General features: G+C 43.9%; 1 protein-coding gene across 1 annotated transcript in view; it reads left to right on the top strand.

Annotated features, from left to right (window-relative positions):
* LOC120020362 (translation initiation factor eIF-2B subunit gamma-like) overlaps positions 1-21867 on the top strand; it is a 45838-nt gene that overhangs the window by 10825 nt on the left and 13146 nt on the right. The window contains exons 4-10 of the mRNA XM_038963958.1: positions 3007-3166; positions 3548-3659; positions 15507-15596; positions 18272-18405; positions 18565-18755; positions 19079-19141; positions 20531-20679. Of these exons, the coding sequence (XP_038819886.1) occupies positions 3007-3166; positions 3548-3659; positions 15507-15596; positions 18272-18405; positions 18565-18755; positions 19079-19141; positions 20531-20679 (899 nt within the window). The remainder of the gene's footprint in view (positions 1-3006; positions 3167-3547; positions 3660-15506; positions 15597-18271; positions 18406-18564; positions 18756-19078; positions 19142-20530; positions 20680-21867) is intronic.

Raw genomic sequence — 21867 nt, 5'->3', positions numbered from 1 at the left:
TAATGAGTGGAGAACAGGAGGGCTTCTTAAAGAAAAACTAACAGGTCTTTGAGAGCCGGAATTCTTACTGGTTGGTAGGTGATCAAATACTTATGTCATGCAATAAAATGCAAATTAATTACTTAAAAATCATACAATGTGATTTTCTGGATTTTTGTGTTAGATTCCGTCTCTCACAGTTGAAGTGTACCTATGATAAAAATTACAGACCTCTACATGCTTTGTAAGTCGGAAAACCTGCAAAATCGGCAGTGTATCAAATACTTGTTCTCCCCACTGTACCTTTTGCAGTGATTACAGCTGTGAGTCGTTATTGGTAAATCTGAGGTTTTCACAGCTGGATTGTACAATAGTTGCCCATTATTCTTTCTAAAATTCTTCAGTCTCTGTCAAGTTATTTGATTGACAGCCATTTTCAAGTCTTGCCATAGATTTTCAAGCAGATTTAAGTCAAAACTCAAACTAGGCCACTCCGGAACATTCAATATTGTCTTGGTAAGCAACTCCAGTGCATATTTGGCCTTGTTTTAGGCTTTTGTCCTGCTGAGAGGTGAATGTATCCAAGTGTCTGTTGGAAAGCAAACTGAACCAAGTTTTCCTCTAGGATGTTGCCTGTGCTTAGCTCTATTCCCTTTCTTTTTATCCTAAAAAACTCCCTAATCCTTGCAGATGACAAGCATACCCATAATACGATGCAGCCACCACCATGCTTGAAAATATAAAAGTGGTACTCAGTGACGTGTTGTGTTGGATTTGCACCAAATATAAAACTTTATTCAGGATAAAAACTGAATTTCTTTTCCACATTTTTTGTAGTATTATTTTAGTGCCTTATTGCAAACAGGATGCATGTTATGGAAACATTTTATTCTGTACAGTCTTCCTCCTTTTCACTCTGTGAATTGGGTTAGTATTGTAGAGTACCTACAATGTTTTTTTGATCTGTCAGTTTTCTCCCATCACAGCCATTAAACTTGAACTGTGTTTTAAAGTCACCATTGGCCTCATGGTGAAATCCCTGAGTGGTTTCCTTCCTCCCCAGCAACAGAGTTAGGAAGGGCACATGTATCTTTGTAGTGACTGGGTGTATCGATACAACATCCAAAGTGTAATAACTGCACCATGCTCAAAGGGATATTCAATGTCTGCTTTTTAAATTTATTTTTTACCCATCAATAGGTGCCCTTTGCGAGGCATTGGAAAACCTCCCTGGTCTCTGTGGTTGATGCTATTTATGTGACTTGTTAAGCAGATTTTTACTCCTGAACTTAACAAAAGGGTTGAATACTTACTGACTAATTTTTGTATTAATTTGTAAACATTTCTAAAAACATCATTCCACTTTGACAAAATGGGGTATTGTGTGTAGATCAGTGACACAAAATCTCAATTTATAAAATTTTAAATTCAGGCTCTTGCACAACAAAATGGAGAAAAAGTCAAGGGGTGTGAATACTTTCTGAAGGCACTGGTATGTATGTATGTAGTTATATGAACTGAATATGATTAAATGTAGCCTTTTTTTTGGGTAATGTAACTGATGCCTCTAAGGGACACTCAAAGGGAGATATTTTCTTTTTTTAAAGTTACTTTCGTGATTTACTGTGAATTATTTTTTTTCAGAGCTTCACAAAATCTTTCTTCTGTGTTGAAGGCTTCTATGTTTTCAGTGTTGAAACCAAACCCCCACTCCCACACATGTCTGTTCCAACAATTAAAACCTGTCTTTTGGGGTCTGAAATAAATAGCCTAACCATAGTGTTGGATTAGCAGGAGAAGATGCTCCTGTAGTCTCTCTCCAGTAGCAGTGAGAGAGACCGAGACAGTGGAGTTGAGGGGCCCTGGCTCTGGCCTGGTTGTTATCTGTTGGCCATGTGTGCTACCGTGGAGTAGAGCAGAGCCAGACTGCTGAGCTGCATGCCCCGGGTGCAGAACGTCACGGCAGGGCCTCTCCACAGGCCTCCCCAATGAGGCATGCAGCCTTTATAGAGCCAGGCACGCTTTAACAGGCCCCGCTCCTCACTCGCCTTCCCTGTTTATTTATCCACAGGCCCAAGATGGCCAGAGCAGATGGGAACCAGACATCTCAAACAGAAACAATGGCAAATGCAGCGCAGGATTTATCGCTGGATTCCCCTGTGCCCCTTGCTACACTACGCTAGGATGCCTCGCTAGGAGTTAGGAGAGCACCATGTTTATCAAGGAGGTTCACCCTCCCTATCCACTCCTTCTATCTCTCTTCACCTCTCTCTCTATCTCCTCCTCTCTCTCTACCTCTGTCTCCACTTCCCCCTTATGAACCCATTTTTGTTGTGACTGTAGTTAAGAAAAACATAGCCAAACTTTTCATGCGCTATGGACTTCTTATGGAGCACCGTTGCCTCATATGTTCATTCACATAATTCGAGATGAATGTCACAGCTGCGAAGAAGCTCGGGTGTTTTGAGCATAACGTGAAGCTGGACGGAATAAACTGTATTTGAAGGCTGGAGTGTGATAACTTACTGAGCGTTGCCAGGGAACAGCTTAATGTCTATTCACTTTCATTAGAAGGGTGTTCTTCCTATTAGGCAGAATAATGTAATGGACTCTGATGTGAAAGGGTACTGGGCATGCTTTAGAAAAAGTTGAAGGGGAAATTGTCATAAATCATAGCTGTCTTTTGTTTCATTTTAAAGTTTGGCGATAAACGAATGGTAACGAGTAAGCCCTTTTGACTAGTACCAGCTGTCATATTCTCCTATTCAAGTCAATGAACTGCTAATTGTTCTGAATTATCTGTATCAGTGCTACAATACAACTGTTTAGTGGGGCCTGATCCTTGAGTGAAAACACATCCTCTTCCTCTCAAAGTCCACTAACTACCTTAACATTAGTATTGTTTCATACCAACAGAACTCTGCTCCGGGTCTTGAGGTAAAGAGAGAATGCTTATAAATCTCTGTGGTCCTTCTCCCTCTCTCAAATTCTGATGAATGTGTGTTTCTCCTCCATGTCTCCCTCCAGACGGACATCTTGGTGTTGAGCTGTGACCTGATAACGGACGCTGCCCTGCACGAGGTGGTCGACCTGTTCCGGGCCCACAACGCTACCCTCTCCATGCTGATGAGCAAAGCCCACGAGTTCACCGAGACTGTTCCCGGACAGAAGGGCAAGAAAAAAAACGGTGTGATTCAGATGATTATAGCACAACAAGCATTATTACACCAGATCCTGCATTTGAGTTTGAGTCAACCAAAAATAGTGAATGCAGAACACTACTTCATGTCATCTGTCAGTATTTTTATGGATGATAAAATGGTACATTTCAAAGATTCATTCCCTAAAAAGGATATTCCCCAGTTAGCAAATGTTTATTGCGCTTGAAACAATCTACAATCAAACTCGTTGACATTTTTTATTTCTATATCTGTCTTATTAAACCGAGTGAAGGTTTGTAGGCCTAGATGTTAGTTTACAAGCCAGGCAGATGGCTAGCTTGTTAGTCGTGTGGTGAGATCTTAGCCATTGATGTGTGATTGTTCCTCTGGTGTCTTCCTTCTCCCAGGGGAGCAAAGGGACTTTGTTGGGGTGGATGGCACAGGAAAGAGGCTCCTCTTTATGGCCAACGAGGCCGACCTGGACGAAGGTCTGGTCATCAGGAAGTCCATCATGAGAAAGTGAGTATTACTTTATCACATTTAGTGGTTAAATGTAGACTCTACTAAAGGGCATTGCCACGAACAGCACTGCAGATATTGCGATAAACAAGATGCAAGACGTATTTCCCACACAGTCATACACAGTATCTGTGCATGTGCATAGGTTCGCTTTACGCTGTTCGAGCATGGTAGGTGCGGGACCAAAACAGTGGGGGAGTTTAGCCTCGCGCTTCAATGCTCTTAGTTGTTGCGGAAATTGACCAACTGTGCTGTTTACTTTGTGCACCTATGTCATATCACTGAGTGTACCTTTAAAAATGGTCTCCCCTCAAACCCAATAATGCCTATTGTCTGACTGGTGATGATAAATTGAAACTTATGAAATGTTGGCTGTATTCGTTTCCATTTCAAATATTTTCATTGCCTTGTCAAATTAAATCCCTGTTCTCACTATTAATGATGTGACGTTTTCATAGCCTTACAAATAATGTGACCGAGTTGGTCTGGGTAGGAACTGGGAGTCAGGTACAATAACGCCTCCCCCGGTCTAACAATACAGGGATACATATTTTATCACTTCTCTTTTGAGTCTGACTCTTGAGTCTTTCCACTGGGCTGTCTTATCAACTGAACTGGGTTCAATTCCTATTTCAAAAACTTTATCTGTGCTTGTTTGAGCTTGAGCAACCATCACTCAACTGGCTCTCCAGGCAGGAAAAAGCAAATGCTTGACGCATTTGGAAGATCTCAAATAGTATTTGAACCCAGGTCTGTCTTATCAAGCCAACGTGTGTGTGTGTGTGTGTGTGTGTGTGTGTGTGTGTGTGTGTGTGTGTGTGTGTGTGTGTGTGTGTGTGTGTGTGTGTGTGTGTGTGTGTTAGCATAGCGCAAGGCAAGGCGTGGAGTGTTGAAGGGAACAATGCAAACTTGTTCAGATCTGACCCTGCATTTGTGTGGGATTGCTAATAAAAACACAGCACTCCCCAGCCTTGGCTGTCATGAGACTAACCAATTACTTCAGCTACACAGGGATTTGCTCCTGCTTTGGCTGTGTTCGGGCTGTTTTTCCACGGCAGACCTCCTGTTCCAGCTTAGCGCATGCTGTGGTCCTTTTTCTTTCACTTGTTCTCGCTCTCTTTTTCAAACATCCATGTAGGCTTTATCGTTGTGCTGGGTGGTTGTGTGTGTGCTTGCATTTGGCTGCTCTTAAGCCGTCTATTTATGCTCTTATCTCATCGCCACCCTACGTCTTAAAGCGGCAATCAGCAGTAGAAACAATAATGCATTCTCCCTGCCCCATTTTCGGTTAAAAAGCTGAGGCATGTGGCTGGAGAAATGTAACCACTCTCAAATTCATAGCTATGGCTACAAGGACTGACCGTCCATAATATCAAAACATGTTTTGAGGCTAAATTGTGTTTTACAAACGTTGGAGCAAAACAAACTTATATTTTGGGTTCTGATGGGGTACTACTCTCATGTTGAACTACTCTCATGAGGCATTTCTAAGTTATGTTAATCGCCAAGGGTTATGGGTTTGATTCCCGCTGGGGCCACTCATACATAAAATGTTTGCACGCATGACTATAAGTTTGTCACGTCCTGACCATAGAAAGCCTTTATTTTCTATGGTAGAGTAGGTCAGGGCATGACTAGGGGTTTAGTCTAGTTTATATTTTCTATGTTGAGTTCTAGTTTGTTTTTTCTATGTTGGTGTTTTAGTATGTTTCCCAATTAGAGGCAGCTGGGTATTGTTGTCTCTAATTGGGGATCATACTTAAGTAGCATTTTTTCCACCTGTGTGTTATGGGATATTGTTTTGAGTAGTGCACGTTGCACCTCTGTAGTCACGGTTTGTTGTTCATTTATTGTTTGTTTTGCTAAGTTTCACTTTATAATAAATTATGTGGAACTGTACATTCGCTGTGCCTTGGTCCGTCTCTACACACAAACGTGACAAAGTTGCTTTGGATAAAAGTGTCTGCTAAATGGTATTTATTATTATGGTCCACAATGGATGTAGTAACTGCTAATTGCCTTTTTTTTTTTTTTTTAAGCTTTAAAGCAGAATTCATGTTTGTTTAATTGCCAAAGGTGTAAATCCTACTTGACCAGATCAATAAAATGATCTATTGATGTAAAATACTTGCAAATGTACTGCCCACTACTAAATACATATTGGTATTAAGGCCATTTAGAGTTGATAAAACGTCATGCATAAGGAATTCGGATAATAAGGAACTAGAATAATGAACTAGATAGTCATATTCGTTTTTGAAAGAAATGGCAAACTTGCTCATCAAATACCCGTATGTCTAGTGTGCACAAAACGTATGAACCCATTAGTAGCATTATCTTGAGTCCCATGCGTGGTGTCTATGATGTCTGGGCTGAAAGAGCTGAAGCTGTCGACATCCTGGCTGGACCTGGACTGCAGCCCTAGGCCCATATTCATAAAGTAGTTATCTAGGATCAGGTCCTCCCTGTCCATATAATCTTATCCATTATGATCTTAAAGGCAAAACTGATCCCAAATCAGCACTCCTACGAGACCTTTTGTGAAGATGGGCCCAGGTCATGTGCCTTGGTCCTGGGCTTCTGGTCTGTGGACTGGTCCTGTTCACTGGTCTGGGCTGTGGGCTGCGGTTCTATGACCTATGTTCTAGGTTGTGGACTCTGGGCTGTGGGAGCTGGTCTGTTGGGAGCTCATAAATACTTCAGGGAGCCCGAGCCACTGTAAATCCTGCCCAATAAGAGAGGGGCCGCAACAGCAGCTGCAAGCATGCTTCCCTGCAAAAGGAAATTGGCCACGCGTGCTAATGTGAGATACGCACACACATGCATGTAGCAAACACACACATCAGGATATCACACGCAGTTGTGGGCTTGTGGCACTACATTCATACTGAGCTTACTTATACTGAAATACTTGCATATAGGAAACATCTGAACATTTTGGCCTACACATGCACATTGAAAGACTGGCAAATTGTTTCTCCACAAACAGCCACAACATGCACAACCTCACAGGCCTGAAGTTTATTAGGCATGTTAACCCCAATCAAATTAAACGTCTAGTTGAGCTTTAAAATAGAAGTCGTCAATGAACCCTAGGCCACTTGTTGAAAGACTGAGGTGTATTGAGTTTGTCAGTCTTGTGATATCTTAAAGCTGTCGGCTAACTCTTCAGCTAGCATAAGTATCGATGCTTTGTCATTTATTTCAGCCCCAGATGTCAAAGGTCTCTGTTTCGACTCTGTTTCCCCCCATTAAGCCCCTTTTTCCTGAGCGTAGGAAGTTTGAGATGTCTGAAAGCCTCCCATACCAGCTCAAGTCATTCCCTGGCTGTTTGTCTAAGCTGTCTCCAGAGTCTTTCTTTACTTGTCTGCCGTTGTATTTAAACAGACATAGGCTGGGTGACGTATGGAATGGGATCGCTGGGCTGCTGTCACGTGTTGCTGTCCTATACTGTGGTACGGCTAACCTGGGACCAATGGCTTAACCACCACTCACTTTGGGCCACTCAATTCCTTTGTACAAATTTCCCATTGATATCAATGCATGAGTTATTCGAAGTTACAAACGCAGATCTTGGGCTAGGATAAGGTCATGATAAGCTGTAGTCCACACTACCTACCGAAAGAGTTTTAATCTGCATTCTTCGTAGCTGTTTACAAACCACAATAGTCAGAGGCTGGCACTAAGACAGCATTGAATGAGCTGTATTCCCCTATAAGAAAACGCTCACCCAGAGGCGGCACTCCTAGTAGCCGGGGACTTTAATGCAGGGAAACTTAAATCCATTTTACCAAATTTCTATCAGCACGTTAAATGCTCCCTCGCCCTCCATTTGGCAAATCTGACCATAATTCTATCCTCCTGATTCCTGCTTACAAGCAAAAATTCAAGCAGGAAGCACCATTAACTAGATCAATAAAAAAGTGGTCAGATGAAGCAGATGCTAAGCTACAGGCGTGTTTTGCTTACGGAATTCATCCAATGGCATTGAGGAGTATACCACCTCAGTAATTGGCTTCATCGATGACGTTGTCCCCACAGTGACCGTACGTACATACCCCAACCAGAAGCCATGGATTACAGGCAACATCCGCACTGAGCTAAAGGCGAGAGCTGCCGCTTTCAAGGAGCGGGACTCTAACCCGGAACTTATAAGAAATTCCGCTATGCCCTCCGACGAACAATCAAACAGGACTAGGATCAAATCAAACTACACGGGCTCTGACGCTCGTCGGATGTGGCATGGCTTGCAAAACATTACAGACTACAAAGGGATCCACAGCTGCGAGCTTCCCATGACGTGAGCCTGCCAGACGAGCTAAACTACTTCTATCCTCGCTTCGAGGCAAATAACACTGAAACATGCATGAGAGCACCTGCTGTTCCGGAAGACTGTGCAATCACGCTCTCCGCAGCTGATGTGAGTAAGACATTTAAACAGGTCAACATTCACAAGGCCGCAGGGCCAGACAGATTACCAGAACTGCAGTAGAGCAGGTTGAGAGCTTCAAGTTCCTGGTGTACACATCACCAACAAACGAACATGGTCCAAGCACACCGACAGTCATGAAGAGGGCACGACAAAACCTTTTCCCCCCTCAGTTGACTGAAAAGATTTGGCATGGGTCCTCAGATCCTCAAAAGGTTATACAGCTGCACCATCGAGAGCATCCTGACTGGTTGCATCACTGCCTGGTGTGGCAACTGCTCAGCCTCCAACCGCAAGGCACTACAGAGGGTAGTGCGAACGGCCCAGTACATCACTGGGTCAAGCTTCCTGCCATCCAGGACCTCTATACCAGGCAGTGTCAGGAAGGCCCTAAAAATTGTCAAAGACTCCAGCCACCCTAGTCATAGACTGTTCTCTCTGCTACCACACAGCAAGCGGTACCGGAGAGCGAAGTCTAGGTCCAAGAGGCTTCTAAACAGATTCTACCCCCAAGCCGTAAGACTCCTAAACATCTAGCCCAGACTTTTTGCATTGCCCCCCCCCCCCCCTCTTTACACCACTTCTACTCTCTGTTGTCATCTATGCATAGTCACTTTAATTACTCTACCTACATGTATATACTACCCTAACCGGTACCCCTGCACATTGACTTTGTATCGGTACCCCCTGTATCAAGTCTCTCTATTGTTATTTTACTGCTGCTCTTTAATTACTTGTTACTTTTATCTCATTCTTATCTGTATTTTTTGGAAACTGCATTGTTGGTTAGGGGCTCGTAAGTAAGCATTTAACTGTAAGGTGAAGGTTGTATTTGGCGCATGTGACTAAGAAAATTTGATCTTAAGTTAGTATTCAGCCCTTAAAGAACTTTCTCTTCCGTTCTAATGCCCTCATCCCTTGCTTTCTTTGATGCACTGATATTTGGCCTACATGTTACAGCAGGGTATGGTCAATATTCTTCAGAGACTCTTATTTTGATGACTTTTTAAAGGTATTGTTAGACAACCAGTGTTTGTTGGTTACCAAACTGCATGTTCTTGACCCCTGTCCTAGATTACCACCACGGTGTCCCATGCTAGTAGTCTGTGTGGTGACACCCTTCACTACCCATTTCCACATGTGAATGAAATGCAAGCTGAAAACATGCTACACATATGATATGAGTTGGCCCCTGAATTGATTTGACAGTGTGAAGGCTCCTGCAGATTCCTCTCATACAATGTTGCTCCACTTTCCACTGTAAATCCAGCAGAGGTGAAGTCAGAGTCCTTGCTGTACTACCATAGTTTCATTCTCTTTTAGGATGAAATCATGGATTTGGTCAATCACTTGAGGTCTACAGTACTTGGTTCCCGCTAAACTAAATATATTTGAAGAATTTAGGACCATTGCAAAACAAGTAGCATGTGTCTCGTCCCCTGTGTGCCATGAAGCACACTCCTCAAACATTCCTCTCTTTAAATGGCGTCAATCTATTGTCCAATGGCAAGTGGCAAAGTTTGGGAAGCTATACATTTAATTGCACGTTTTCCTAAGTAACTACCCAAGTCTGGAATGTTTTTGTCCCTTCATATTTACTTTCTGTGCTCAGACAAGAGAGGATACAAAGAGCCTAGGTCTTTATAGTAAAGCCCTGTGTAGCTGGCCGCTTGAGCAAATTTGCCTGGGCCTTGCGGTGGTGTTGACACAGACTAGGTCCAGAATAGCAGTTAGAACTGTCCCTTCAGAGAGAAGCACAAGGACCATTTACCTCACAGCGCTGCTGCCATGTGTAATGTGCTCGTTTAGGGCCTACTACACGTGGAGGTTTTTAGTAGTAAGTCATTAAGCTATTTGGAAGTGAGTCACCCAAGCCCGAGGAGTCTTCCAACAATGTTCTGTTTCACTCACCAGCCAGGCCCTCTAGACCTGGTGTTCCCAAACTGTGGGGCGCGGCCCCTGGGGAGGAGGTGGCTTTAAACTTACTCTTGAAAGTTGTAATAGTAGAATGCACAAGGTGCAATTTCGAAATTGGATAGTGCATCATCAGTTCCTCTTGGTCATTGCATACCTTAGAGCTATATATAACTATAATGTCCAGCTCAACTAGCCCATTTCGGCTAACATTTTTTTGTTTTGTAGCTCATAGATATTGTTGTAATTTTTCATCACAAAAATATCACATGAATACATGTTATACAGGGCAAAATGTATAGAATTGCACGAAAATGTACTTTAAAACTGCAAAATGTTCTTTGCACCCCATGACAAAATGTGTAGAATTGCAGAAAATAAGCTTTAAACCTGCAAAATTCTCTCCACCAACGAGGGGTGTGAACAGTTTGTCTCACTAACAGTGCTTGTGCCCATAGAAATAGACATGGTGCATCTGTGCAGGGGGGGGGGCGGGATGTTCCCCAATGCTGGAAGGGGGCCCTGAGGGAAACATTTGTGAACCTCTGCTGTAGACTACCAGGAATTACACATTAAACTTGTTTGGCAAATGCAGTGGCTTTATGGCCAAACGATGTGTATTGTAGTTCTACTAAAATGATCATGCAAATGGAGGTCCTTCCTCCAGCATGTAGCCCTTCCCAGTAGACAGACTAGGCCTGTTGCTGCTCCTGCTTGTGTTTAACCATGGTGCAATTCTCCATAAAGGGCACACGTTGACCCACACCATTCTCCTCCACACCTCCAGCCACAACACACTGATCCCTGGGTATCTCTCCTGCTGGCCTGCCTCCCTGCCTGACTGCCCAGCCCCACAGGTGCCAAACAATGATGTCAGATGCTGGTTGTGTGCTATGATATTCCTGTCTCTGTTTTCAGCCCCTCGTTGGCGGGTTCAGCACATGTCCCCTCTGTGAGCTGGTTAATGGAATGGCTCAAAGTTGTAGTAATTTACCTCTTGCTTGTTTACCCGCTTCCCTCTTCCCCCTCAAAACATGATTTATACGGCCCGGCATCTGGTTCTGAAATCTGCATGGCCAAACAGAGCTGACTCATTCTCAATGCTTCAAATCGCATTCTTCACCCAAGAAAAGACGGAGCGGGGGAGGCAGTCACATAAAGTCCCGGAGATGAGATGGTTTTCTTATGGTCTCGCTTCATAAATGTCACATTTAGGGGAGGAGGAGAGAATGGGGGGCCCAGTTGACTGCAACACCACCCGGCAGGCTGGATAGCCGGGTCGCTATGATAGTGTTTCACCACTCTAATCATGGTGGAGGTTTGTCATCTATTTCACCTGATGCTCTGACCCAGAGGTCATGTAGAATATAGGCTAGTGAATGTACGGCTATGGTCTTATCTGACCCATTGCGTAGGTTCTGTCCAAGGAGCTGTTTATGGAGTCGGGTCACCTGGTCATACTTTAAGCGTAATTCAGAATCCAGAGACGTGATAGTCCAACGACCCATTGTGACATAGCTATGCGGCTCTAAGACCACCTTCCGCGGGGGATGCACAGCCCATCTGAACGTGGTGACGGTTGGAGAAATTGCTGCGCTGGGAATTCCAAAAGTATGAAAGCCAGTGGTCCAACATTCTATCACGCTGCTGTGCTGCTGTGCGTACCCGTACACGTTTTGGACTCTGAAGCATTTCATTGTAAGGTCTACTACACCTGTTGTATTCGGTGCATGTGACAAATAAAATTTGATTTGATATGTTTTATGTGAGCAGTGCTTATAGAGGCCTTCTCAGAGGATGAGACCTGCATTCACCATGGCCAGAACTGCAGTGAACAGAACACCAGCTTTTCTAACTGACACCACAGTCTTGGAGAGCTGATGTTTGGCCAGGGGTCGGCAACAGGCGGCCAGAGGAACCAAAACGGCCTGCAAGTGTTTTTTATTTTTTATCTTACAAATAAAAAGAGATGTGATCGTGTCTCTAATCAAGGTACGAAATGATTGTTATTTTCGGCCCGAGGCTGACTAGTTGCCTACCCCTGATGTAGGCTATTGTAGGCCATTTTGACTGCAGGTTTAGATTTAATTCTGTAACCAACATTATATTATCATGGTAATTTCACCAGAGCACTTCAAAATAAACCCCAACAGCAATTATTCTCCACTCAATCAAAGCTTTTTAACACATTGCCCCCACACCTTCTGATCCTCTGAGTTTTCCCTCTTTCTTTCTTCAGCTGCACCTCCCATTCCAATTCTCATACCGACTCAACAGATTCACAGATGGTGCAATCTCTTTTGCACTGCACACTGCCCTTTCCCACCTTGACAAAAGGAATACCTATGTGAGAATGCTGTTCATCGACTACAGCTCAGCGTTCAACACCATAGTGCCTTCCAAGCTAATCACTAAGCTAAGGACCCTGAGACTAAAAACCTCCATCTGCAATTGGATACTGGACTTTCTGACGGGCTGCCCAGGTGGTGAGGGTAGGCACCATATCCGCCTCGCTGACCCTCAACACGGGAACTCCTCAGGGGTGCGTGCTTAGCCCCCTCCTGTACTCCCTGTTCACCCACAACTCCAACACCCATTTAGAGTTTGCTGACGACACGATGGTGGTAGGCCTGATCACCGGACGATGATGAGACCGCCTACAGGGAGGAGGTCAGAGACCTGACAGTGTGCTTCCAGGACAACAATCTCCCTCAACGTCAGCAAGACAAAGGGGCTGATCATTGACAACAAGAAACGGAGGGACGAGCACACCCCTATTCACATCGACGGAGCTGTAGTGGAGATGGTTGAGAGCTTCAAGTTCCTCAGTGTACACATCACTAAGGACTTATCATGGTCCAAACACACCAACACAGTCGTGAAGAGGGCACAACAACACGTATTCACCCTCAGGAGGCTGACAAGATTTGGCATGAGCCATCAGATCCTTAAAAACGTATACAGCTGCACCATCGAGAGCATCTTGACTAGCTGCATCACCGCTTGGTATGGCAACTGCTCGGCATCCAACCGCAGAGCGCGACAGAGGGTAGTGTGTAACGCCCAGTACATCATTGGGGCCGAGCTCCCTGCCATCCAGGACTTCTATACCAGGTGGTGTCAGAGAAGGTAAGGCACTAAAAAGGGTCAAAGGGTCTAAAAAGGTACTCCTGCCACCCAAGTCACAGTCTGTTCTCTCTGCTACCACATGGCAATTGGTACCGGAGCGCCAAGTCTGGGACCAAAAGGCTCCTGAACAGCTTCTACCCCAAAGCCATAATACTACTGAACAGTTAATTAAATGGCTACCCATACTTTCTGCTTTTCATTTACTACCTACATGTACATAGTGCTTCAATTAATCACAACCAAACCTACATGTATATTTCCTCAGTCAATCACCCTAACTACCTCGTACCCCAGTACACTGACTCGGTACCGGTACTCCTTGTATATAGCCTCGTTATTGTTATTTGATTGTGTTATTTGATTGTGTTACTACACTCATTTATTTAATTGTAAGTGCTGGTTAATTGTAAGTGCTGTTATTATGAAGTGGAAACGTCTATGAGCAACAACTGCTCAGCCGTGAAGTGGTAGGCCACACAAGCTCACAGAACGGGGCCACCAAGTGCTGAAGTGCGTATCACGTAAATATCATCTATCTTCAGTTGCAATACACACTACCAAGTTCCAAACTGCCTCTGGAAGCAACGTCAGTACAATAACTTTGTCGGGAGCTTCAGAAATGGTTTTCCATGGCCGAGCAGCCACACACAAGCCTAAGATCACCATGCGCAATGCCATGAGTTGGCTGGAGTGGTGTAAAGCTCGCCACTATTGGACTCTGGAGCAGTGGAAACTCATTCTCTGGAGTGATGAATCACGCTTCAACATCTGGCAGTACAACGGACAAATCTGGGTTTAGTGAATGCCAGGAGAACGATACCTGCCGCAATGCATAGTGCCAACTGTAAAGTTTGGAGGCTGTTTTTCATGGTTCGCGCTAGGCCCCTTAGTTCCTGTATAGATAAATCTTCACGCTACAGCATACAAAAATATTCTAGACGATTCTGAGCTTCCAACAGTTTGGGGAAGGTCCTTTCCTGTTTCAGCATGACAATGCCCCTGTGCACAAAGTGAGGTCCATGCAGAAATTATTTGTGGAGATCAGTGTGGAAGAACTTGGCTCTGTGCAGGCCAGTCATGACCTCAATCACATCAAACACCTTTGGGATAAATTGGAACGCCAACTGCGAGCCAGGCCTAATCGCCCAACATCAGTGCCCGACCTCAGTAATGCGCTTGTGGCGGAATGGAAGCCAGTCCCCGCAGCAATGTTCCAACATCGAGCGGAAAGCCTTCCCAGAAGAGTGGAGGCTGTTATAGCAGCAAAGGGGGACCAACTCCATATGAATGCCCATGATTTTGAAATTAGACATTTGAGCAGGTGTCCACATACTTTTGGTCATTGGGTGTATTTTCTTTTTATTTATTTGTTAATGTTCTACTTTTTAACTGTATTGTTGAGAAAGGGGCTCTTAAGTAAGCATTTCATGGTAAAGTCGTCTCTTGTTTTATTCGGCGTATGTGACAAATACGAATTGATTTTCATTTGAGACGCTTCCCACATCACACCGGTTGCTCTGCTCTCAGATGAATTACACTGGCCTCCAGGGCAGGACGTGTCCCAAATGGCACCCTATTCTCTATATAGTGCTCTACTTTTGATCAGAGCATTATGGTGCACTACCCTTTTATACAGCAATATAAATGGAATAGAGTGCCATTTACTACAGACAGTGGCTCTATACCCAGAGCGTTGTCATGTCAATTGCAGGCTGTAAAACAATTGGGGGGTCTGCTTGTGTTGGCTTCTCACCAGACTGGACACGGTTACCATGGCAGCCAGGCTTCTGGGGCAGGGCCTGCGGATGGAGGCTGGCAGGGGACAATACACAGGTGCCATGATATCCCAGGGACTTTTGTCACCTATCTTTTTTTCCCCTTATAGCAGATGTTCTGTTTGTTTGGTCACTTACTGCTTTCAGCAGACGAATAAAAAATCAGAATGAAAGGGTGCCATTATTTTAATTCTGTCATCTAATTAAAACCGAATTCTGAGAAGAAAACAGTGGTTTTGCTCGTGAGGAGGCATGCTGTCTGCTACAGGGTACTTTATGGTGTGTTGTGCCATGAACATTGACATTCAGTTACATTACGTTACATGAAGTTATACCTGTGTAACACACAACTCTAGTAGAATTTTGTCACCTACAAAAGTGAAATTGGGACTAATCCTTAATCCACCTGGGTAATATCAAAAATCCCTTTAACTCCAAACTAACTGTTAACGTATGTCATAGAACATGCCTTTACAATTGTTCTATTACAACTACTGTGTTTTTACGTGGGTATAGAGCAATGTCATGTACAAGTCCCCAGCTTTTTAGTTTGAATGTGATTTGATTTACGCCCCACGTCTGTCTCTCTCTTTCATTCAGACATCCAAGGATGCACATCAAAACTGGCCTTGTGGACGCCCACCTGTACTGCCTGAAGAAGTCTGTGGTCCACTTCCTCGCTGATAACAAGTGAGGCCTTTTCGCATGTTTGACTTTGGTTGCGTCCTTTGTGTATGAACTTTTGCATGTCATTCCATGTCAACTTTTTTGCGTGTCATCACGTGTTTTATGTTAAATGTACACTGAGTGTACAAAACAGTAGACAGACTGACCAGGTGAATCCAGGTGAAAGCTATGATCCCTTATTGATGTCACTTGTTAAATCCACTTCAATTAGTGTAGGAGAGGAGAAAAGGCTTAAAAATCCTTCTTTAACCTAAGACAATTGAGACCGATTGTGTATGTGTGCCATTCAGAGGGTTAATGACCAAGACGAGATTTAAGTGTCTTTTAACGGGGTATGGTAGTAGGTGTCAGGCCCACCGGTTTGAATCAAGAACTGCAATGCTGCTAGGTTTTTCACGCTCACCAGTTTGGACATCCAGCCAGAAGCAGAAGCATTGGAGTCAACATGGGCCAGCATCCCTGTGGAACGCTTTTGACACCATGTAGAGTCAATGCCCCGACAAAGTGAGGCTGTTCTGCAGGCAAAAGGGGGTGTAACTCAATATTAGGAAGGTGTTCCTAATGTTTTCTACACTCAGTGTATATCAAATTATTTTTAAAAAGGTACCAATAACCATCCACATAAATGTGAATACAGTGTGTTGCTAGATACAGGTGAAATAGCGAATGGCACCTTTCTTGCCAAGTTGCATGCATGTTGAATTGGAGTTAATATATGAACAGACTGTGACTGTGGAAAGGCTTTGAGACTGGTATGTATTCTTGTTAGGGGTTCATTTGTTTTACAATGTGCCACTTGAGCAGTTTATTAGGCTTTTACCCCCTTGAGCGTTAGTGTCAGAGGTACACCTCAATCACAACTGTGGTGATCATCTCACTTCCTCATACTTTTTGTACCTTCTTTTCAAGTGCAATCACTTTGGACCAATCAGAAAGTATGTTGTTTATTGCCCATTTTAAATGTTTGGGTTATTATATATAATAGGGCCACCACCATAGATTTACTTAAAGCTTATAACATATAGATGTAATTTATTGGAGCTCTGTAGCCACCACCACCAGATCAAATTATCCATAATTTTAAAGATATACACCTGATCATTAAAATCCAGGCCAAGCAATTAAATGCATTGTTAGATGCCTCACTTAGTTGAAATGCATCTCACTTTGATAAATGTACGTCCTATTGATGTAGCCTATATTTCTAATGGTGTTAAATTAATCTACTCACATTCTCCAGCCAATACATCCTAGGCAGGTGATTCTCCCCCCCACCACCTGCAAGACCAAAAGCAGAAGCTCCAACCTTCTACTCCTCCACCCACCCCCAGTCTAGGCCCCCAGTCCCTTTATGCTTGTTAAACTGGTATTGTGAGGAGACCCAGCAGCTCCTTTAAGTGGTGTTGAAAATAAGCACAGGTGGCATTAATTGGAGAGTACATTGACTCACTAGCTCGATCCCTTTCCCTTCAAATATACATTTTCTACAGGGGATTTACATAAATATGCAGCAACGCAGTCGCTTATTCCTGCTGCTTCCCATTGCTTTGACATATTTTAATTTAACCTTTATTTAACTAGGTAAGTCAGTTGACGGCCTACCCCAGCCAAATCCTAACCCAGACGACGCTGGGCAAATTGTGCGCCGCCCTATGGGACTCAATCACGGCCGGTTGTGATACAGCCTGGCATCAAACCAGGGTCTGTAGTGACGCCTCTAGCACCTATAGCACTAAGATGCGCCACTCGGGAGCCCTATTTATTCACCAGTCCTCCTGATGTGAATATAATTTCATCTAATCTGCCGTCCAGACTCAGGAGACCCCAAAACCACTACCCCCTTTTTTATTTCTCATCAAAGTAGGTTGACTTTAAATTCAGCTCCCTTTTCTTTCACATTTTCCCTCTCTCACTCTCTCTCTTTCTCTCCCCCTCTCTTTCTCGCCCTCTTTCTCGCTCTTCTCTCTTTTGAAGCTGCTCTGCTGTCGAGCGCTCATGGAGAAAAATGGACAGAGTAACTGTTGTTTCTTTCTCAGCATTCAGATGGAAATTCTAATCTCCCTTCAAAGAAACTAAAAAGAGAGTGAGGAGGAGAGATGGAGAGGGACATGGAGTGCAGTGCAGAAGTGAGGAGGAGGAGAAATTAAAATTGCCTACAGGGCTTACTTGGATGTTTGAAACCTTGATTCAGCCGTATTTTTTTTTTTACCTGTTAGGAAACCCTTGAACGCGTACACCATGAAATGATCATGGTTGTTTCTTTGTTTTCTGGTTAGCATAAAACCCTCATGAGCAGAGTTGGGCATTCAGCTTGTGAGAGTGTTCAATACATGGACATTAACCATGTACACTCAAAGGAATTGTCCTTCTTCTAACGCCCCTCTCCCTACATCTATCATTTGGATTGACCATGAGGAAATATCTCCCTCAACCTACGCTGACAATTATTGCTCATAGAAATAGAATGAGTAGAATGTGCCTTCCCATTCAGGTCAATTGCCATGGTCAGATTTCTATGCCCGCTCTACTAATTCTAATTCTATGTTATTACTCTTCAAAAGATTTGAGGGTCAAAGGTTACACACATCATGAGGGTAAAATGTACCTTTTACTTTCAGTGAATGTACTATTTCAGCAATTCAGTAACTATTGTATTTTGTTTTGTTTTTCTCTCAAAGATCAATCTCTTCGATTCGGGGAGAGTTAGTCCCGTATCTGGTCCGCAAACAGTTCTCTAAATCCACCAACTCTCCGAAGGTCAACGATGAAACTCATCAGAACCTAAAGAAAATCGATAGCAATGTTAACTTAGGTAATGAACATTCCAAATAGACTATGCTCTATGCTTGAACATTTAAGACATTCCGTAGCTAGGTTGTAACTCACTTCATGTTCATGCGCGCACACACACACACACACACATACACACACACATTCACCTGTGTGTATCTGCTGAAATATGTGTGTGTAGAGATCCAGATCTCGTCCAGGGATGAGGAGCTGCTGCATCTAACCCAGGAGAGGTCCTGTTGGAATGACCACCGTGGGGACATGAGCGAGGCCTACCACGGAGGACGCTTGCGCTGCTACGTGCACATCATGGACGAGGGAATATGTTACCGCGTCAATACGCTAGCGGCCTACATCGAAGCCAATCGCCTGGTGAGTGAGTGAAGGGACACTGTGTAGAACATGTGACGCTCTTGGTTATTTTACAGAAAACCTAGTTTAATAGCAGGCTCTGTGACCAACATAACGCCAGAGTTGTGGGTTTGATTCCCACGGGGGAACAGTGTGGGGGGAAAAAATATATATATATATATGAAAATGTACACACTCACTACTGTAAGTCGCTCTGGATAAGAACGTCTGCTAGATGGCACAAAAAAATTTAAGAAATGTTCATATTTCAATGATAAGAATGATTCCTGAACATGACTGACAGTATTGCTTTATCCTCATCCATTTTCTCTCCTGTGTTCCAGGCCCCTAAGCTGTTTGATGAGCCTGCAGTCCATCCATCAGCAGTGGTCTCTGAGCGCTGTCTGGTGAGTAACTACTATGACCAACAGGGAACGCACTAAGAGTAGCTAGATGGGTGGTTTTCTTAGACGTCTGGTACAATGTGGATTTTCTGACTGAGTCTGAGAGTGAGTCATTCGCAGGATTGAGAGTTTCTGGTGAGTGAGGGTGACATTAGAGTGAGTGTGCTTTGGTGAGTCACATGGTATTCTTGTTAGTTGTCTATGCGGTAAGATGCTGTAGGTGTCATAGAGGATTTATGAGTAAAGCTCAATTCAGATTGGGATCCGCGATAGTCCAGCTTCCCATTGTGACATAATCCCGCTGGGGACGCACAGCCCGACCTTCGCACCTCCCCAAAATGTCCAACCAACGTGGATCCGCGTACGCGGCGCTTAATCATTTGAATGTGGCAATGGTTGGATTAATTGCTTGAGCCGCTCTGAGAATTCGAAAACTATGAAAGTATATTATAGAACACTGCTGTACGGCCATGTACGTCTTTAACTGTAGCCAACCATAACTTGATATATCTGAAACAGTCTGAATAGCGGAGCATGTATGAGCGCACCCGATGCAGATTAGGGCAGACGGGGCTATACGCTGCTGAATATAGCCTACCCACGTCGGAGTTAGAGCGGCCATTGCGCTGTTTCCTCCTCCCGCATGTTGTTGAAAGACCTTGCCTGAACACTTTGTTTATTGTCACATGCCCAACAATTCAGTAATCAATATCAGTCACGAGGATTTGTTTAGGCATTTTAGTTTGTTTGTCATTTGGCAATGTGAAACCAACCGGACCAAATGAAAAAAATACAATGTAAAAAATTGTTGAATTCTGATTCGAACTAAATCGCAGAACTACAATATGTGTGAAATCGCCCTTACAGATGTAGGATCTTAATTTGATCACTGTGTTGCAGGAGAACTTGGAAATGTTTAACTTGTAGTGTATTTGAGGTTTAAAAAGGCTTCTGAAGTTTATAATTTCCAAGTCTGAAATTACAGATTTGATTTTCCCTTACGAAAAATGTATCAACCCCTACAAAAATGGCCATGAATTATAATCCACATAATAATTCACATTTTCTGTTGCTGCAGGATTATTCTCCTGCTGTAGCAAACTGGCTCAAATTAAGGTCCTACATTTGTAGGTTGCCTCTCCATTATCTTTATGTTCAAACTGCTTTCCCAACTGTCTTACACATTTGAGTTCTAAAATATCATCTTATAGTTCTCTCTTTTCTCTCATTAACAGACATATAAAGAGTTAACATTTTTACACTGGAATTTGACTCACTAATATAGTAAAGTGTAGGAAGGGATCAGAGTGAAATGTGAATTCTGCCGTGGTCTTTTCTGCTCATTATCTTTTTACTGACAACGTTCTACCACGTCTGCCTATTGTCTGTTAGATTGGTGCAGACAGCATAATAGGAGCTTCCTGTCAGATCTCAGACAAGACATCCATCAAGAGATCGACGATCGGCGTGTCCACCACCGTCAGGGAGAAGGTCAAAGTAACCAACTCCATCATCATGCATGGAGTCACCATTGAGGAGGGGTGAGTAGAGTCTACTGTATACAGATTTGGACCATTTCTACCACTGAGCCCTTTGACCCAAGGACAGTCATTTTACCAGATAGTCACAGATTATACTTTATGGTGGAGAGAAAGCAGTGGAAGAAACAATTATCTTTTTCCATTTGAAAGGATTGGCAGTCAACTCCCTTCCCCAATTAAGCCTAGTATAGTGTTGAAGCACATAGGGGATCAATTAAGTTTCAGAGGTCAGTGTAGAGGGAGAGGGAGAGAGAGGACCAAGGGGAACAAGTAGGTTTCAGAGGTCAGTGTAGAGGGAGAGAGAGGACCAAGGGGAACAAGTAGGTTTCAGAGGACAGTGTAGAGGGAGAGAGAGAGAGAGAGGACCAAGGGGAACAAGTAGGTTTCAGAGGCCAGTGTAGAGGGAGAGAGAGAGAGGACCAAGGGGAACAAGTAGGTTTCAGAGGCCAGAGTAGAGGGCGAGAGAGGACCAAAGGGAACAAGTAGGTTTCAGAGGTCAGTGTAGAGAGAGAGAGAGAGAGAGAGGACCAAGGGGAACAAGTAGGTTTCAGAGGCCAGTGTAGAGGGAGAGAGAAGACCAAAGGGAACAAGTATGTTTCAGAGGCCAGTGTAGAGGGAGAGAGAAGACAAGTAGGTTTCAGAGGCCAGTGTAGAGGGAGAGAGAGGACAAGTAGGTTTCAGAGGCCAGTGTAGAGGGAGAGAGAGGACAAATAGGTTTCAGAGGCCAGTGTAGAGGGAGAGAGAAGACAAGTAGGTTTCAGAGGCCAGTGTAGAGGGAGAGAGAGAGAGAGAGAGGACCAAGGGGAACAAGTAGGTTTCAGAGGCCAGTGTAGAGGGAGAGAGAGAGAGGACCAAGGGGAACAAGTAGGTTTCAGAGGCCAGAGTAGAGGGCGAGAGAGGACCAAAGGGAACAAGTATGTTTGAGGCCAGTGTAGAGGGAGAGAGAAGACAAGTAGGTTTCAGAGGCCAGTGTAGAGGGAGAGAGAGGACCAAAGGGAACAAGTATGTTTCAGAGGCCAGTGTAGAGGGAGAGAGAAGACAAGTAGGTTTCAGAGGCCAGTGTAGAGGGAGAGAGAAGACCAAAGGGAACAAGTATGTTTCAGAGGCCAGTGTAGAGGGAGAGAGAAGACAAGTAGGTTTCAGAGGCCAGTGTAGAGGGAGAGAGAGGACAAATAGGTTTCAGAGGCC

The sequence above is a fragment of the Salvelinus namaycush genome, chromosome 25 (assembly GCF_016432855.1).
Source record: "Salvelinus namaycush isolate Seneca chromosome 25, SaNama_1.0, whole genome shotgun sequence".
In the NCBI taxonomy this organism is placed as follows: Eukaryota; Metazoa; Chordata; class Actinopteri; order Salmoniformes; family Salmonidae; genus Salvelinus; species Salvelinus namaycush.
This window is presented reverse-complemented; position numbering and strand designations above follow the sequence as displayed.